This window comes from Tursiops truncatus, chromosome X (assembly GCF_011762595.2).
Source record: "Tursiops truncatus isolate mTurTru1 chromosome X, mTurTru1.mat.Y, whole genome shotgun sequence".
NCBI lineage: Eukaryota > Metazoa > Chordata > Mammalia > Artiodactyla > Delphinidae > Tursiops > Tursiops truncatus.
The window spans coordinates 19,533,772-19,537,078 of NC_047055.1; the positions used below are offsets into that span (position 1 = coordinate 19,533,772).

At 47.1% G+C, this 3,307-nt stretch overlaps 1 protein-coding gene across 1 annotated transcript; it reads left to right on the plus strand.

Annotated features, from left to right (window-relative positions):
• Positions 1-1,282: 1,282 nt before the first annotated feature.
• Positions 1,283-2,290, plus strand: GPR119 (G protein-coupled receptor 119). The gene has a single exon (XM_004328512.4). It carries the CDS (start codon positions 1,283-1,285, stop codon positions 2,288-2,290), a length of 1,008 nt encoding a protein of 335 aa, XP_004328560.2.
• The last annotated feature ends 1,017 nt before the right edge of the window (positions 2,291-3,307 follow it).

The window sequence follows — 3,307 nt, forward strand, 5'->3', positions numbered from 1 at the left end:
ACTCATGACCAGAGACATGGTCCAACATAGTGCAGAAAAAGTTCTCAGTGAGTATACCCAATAGACAGCAGCTCTCAACACGGAGTAGGCTCTATTCTAAACTGAATGACAGCTAGTAACAATTCTGTTTTGCTTTTCCTGCCCTTCTGAATCCTCACCTAATCAAGTTCTGAGGGATGAGAAATAGGGGACCAGCACACCCTATTTGAAAGAATTAGAATCTGAGGTGTTAGGAAACAACAGGTATAGCTGATTCACTTTGTTATAAAGCAGAAACTAACACAGCATTGTAAAGCAATTATACTCCAATAAAGATGTAAAATATATATATATATATATATATATATATATATATATATATATACATACACTACCAAATGTAAAATAGATAGCTAGTGGGAAGCAGCCGCATAGCACAGGGAGATCAGCTCGGTGCTTTGTGACCACCTAGAGGGGTGGGATAGGGAGGGTGGGAGGGAGGGAGACACAAGAGGGAAGAGATATGGGGATAGATGTATATGTATAGCTGGTTCACTTTGTTATAAAGCAGAAACTAACACACCATTGTAAAGCAATTATACTCCAATAAAGATGTTAAAAAGAAAAAAAAAGAAACAGCCTAAGCGTGTGGTAACTCCCCTGAAAGTATGCTAGACCCTAAAATAGCTTGTCTGCCCTGCTTCCCACTTCAACTGATTATGATCATCTTGCTTGATTAAAAGCAGACATAATAGTAACTGAGAATTTGTTATTAAGCAAATGCTTAATTAAACTGAGATTAGTTGTTAAGCTAGAACTTGAGGCTTAGGAAGAAAAGAAGTGGACATCTCAGATCAAGCTATGGAGAAAGAAAAAGTGTGATTAGAATCAATTATATATTCTGCCCGATGGAAGACCTGATGAATGTCCGAGTCTCTCCAAAGTCCTTGAAACATCAGTGAAGGGAGGGAGCCTGGTGAGACAATGGGCAGCAGGTACTTGGGAGTTGTCTAGTAACTTGGTGGTGGGAGGAGGGACTAGCTCAGGACCCAGGGAAACGTCTGCGCTGGGATTGCTGCCTTCAGAGAGTTGGAGAGGCAAGAGGCTGAGGACTGAAAACGAGACGGGGAGTGATTCTCAGTGACCAGCAGTATCCCAAAGAAAGGAAGCTGCCGGCCTGGACTGCCAGCGATGGCCGGCACTGCGTTGCAGCTCTGAACCCACCATTCTGCCTCCCCACCGTGAGAATTTGAGCTGGAGAGCCAGCATGCCCTGGTAAGTGGAAATACTGCCACTTCAAGACATGGAGTCATCTTTCTCATTTGGAGTGATCCTTGCTATCCTGGCCTCCCTCATTATTGCTGCTAATGCCCTAGTGGTCATGGCTGTGCTGTCGTTGATCCACAAGAATGATGGTGTCGGTCTCAGCTTCACCTTGAATCTGGCTGTGGCTGACACCTCGCTTGGCCTGGCCATCTCTGGCCTAGTCACAGACCAGCTCTCCAGCGCGGCTCGGCCCACACAGAAGACCCTGTGCAGCCTTCAGATGGCATTTGTCACTTCTTCTGCAGCTGCCTCTGTCCTCACGGTCATGCTGATTGCCTTTGACAGGTACCTTGCCATCAAGCAGCCCCTCCGCTATTTCCAGATCATGAACGGGCTCATGGCCGGGGCCTGCATTGCCGGGCTGTGGTTGGTGTCTTACCTCATTGGCTTCCTCCCACTCGGGGTCCGCGTATTCCAGCAGACCACCTACAAGGGGCCCTGCAGCTTCTTCGCTGTGTTTCACCCGCGCTTCGTGCTGACCCTCTCCTGCGTTGGCTTCTTCCCAGCCCTGCTCCTCTTTGTCTTCTTCTACTGTGACATACTCAAGATTGCTTCCATGCACAGCCAGCAGATCCGCAAGACAGAGCATGCAGGAGCCCCAGCCGGGGCTCACCGGCCCCCACGGACCCCCAGTGACTTCAAGGCTGTCCGCACTGTGGCCATTCTCATTGGCAGCTTCACTCTGTCCTGGACCCCGTTCCTTATCACTAGCATTGTGCAGGTGGCCTGCCAGGAGTGCCACCTCTACCCAGTGCTGGAACGGTACCTGTGGCTGCTTGGTGTGGGCAACTCCCTGCTCAACCCACTCATCTATGCCTATTGGCAGAAGGAGATACGGCAACAGTTCTCCCAGATGGCCCTGGGAATGAAGAAGGGGCTCGCCGCATTCCTCCTCCTTCTCTCAGCCAGGGATGGTGGCCCACAGGGGCCCAGGGAAAGTGCCCGTCACATCACCACCATCTCCCACTCAGAGCTTGACGGCTAAGATGGTAAGGGCAGACAAGTTTCAAAGTGCCCCTCTCTCCCTTCTCAGAGCCCCAGCTAGGAGACCAGGTGGAGCTAGGGAAAAGAGAGCACTTGCTTCCAGCAACTGACCACCCCCTGCACCTCCTTACCTCAGACTGAGAGGTAACTAAGGCAGGGTGCTGACTTCACTCTATAATCAGCTTCCCCATTTGCAAATCTCCATTCCTCCCTGCCCTTCTTTTGCGATGAGTCTGTTTCTCCTGTAGAGGTATACTTACTCAAAGCAAGAAGTGTACTACTGGAAAGATGCTTAAACTCAAATCTTATTTTTGAATACACTAGAGCAGCACTGTCTAATAGAAGTCTAATGCAAGCCACCTATGTAATCTTAAATGTTCTAGTAGTCATGTTAAAAAGGTAAAAAAAAAAAAGCAGGCGAAAATAATGTTTCATTTAACTCAATATATCTAAAACATTAATTCAACGTGTAATCAATATAAAAGATTATTACCCTATTTTTTTCATGCCAAATCTTTGAAGTCTGGTGTGTATTTTACCCTTATAGAATACCTCAATTCAAACTAGCCATGTGCCAATGCTCAAGAGCTACACGTGGCCAGTGGCTATCATATTAGAAAGCACAGCACTAGAGAAATGAGGTTCTGTTCTTTTTAACTGTGTACTACAGTGATTGCTTTGGTGAAATGAGGGGTCCTGCCCTCCCTGATGTAAATCAGACATTTTATGTAGTGAGGTTGTACGAATGTAGGAACCTGAATTAGATACTAAAGCTTGTCTTTTTCCACACTTCACGGTGTTCAAAACAGTGTTTCTTTGGCGAATCGCCTGTCTTGTAATTATTTCTGCTGTTACCCCTCCAACCCACCACCTTCCTAACTCTGTGGTGCCCCTTCCCCTCAGTTGGCCTCTTATGTCACTTGTAGCTACTTGCTGATGACGATGCCAAACCACAGATTCTGAGACATTGAAAGGAAAGAAAGGGAAAAAAGGGGTAGGTACCAAAAAAGGCACTGCC

Excerpts from the sequence above, each read along its gene's own strand:
- GPR119 (XM_004328512.4), top strand. The coding sequence starts at position 1,283 with ATGGAGTCATCTTTCTCATTTGGAGTGATCCTTGCTATCCTGGCCTCC.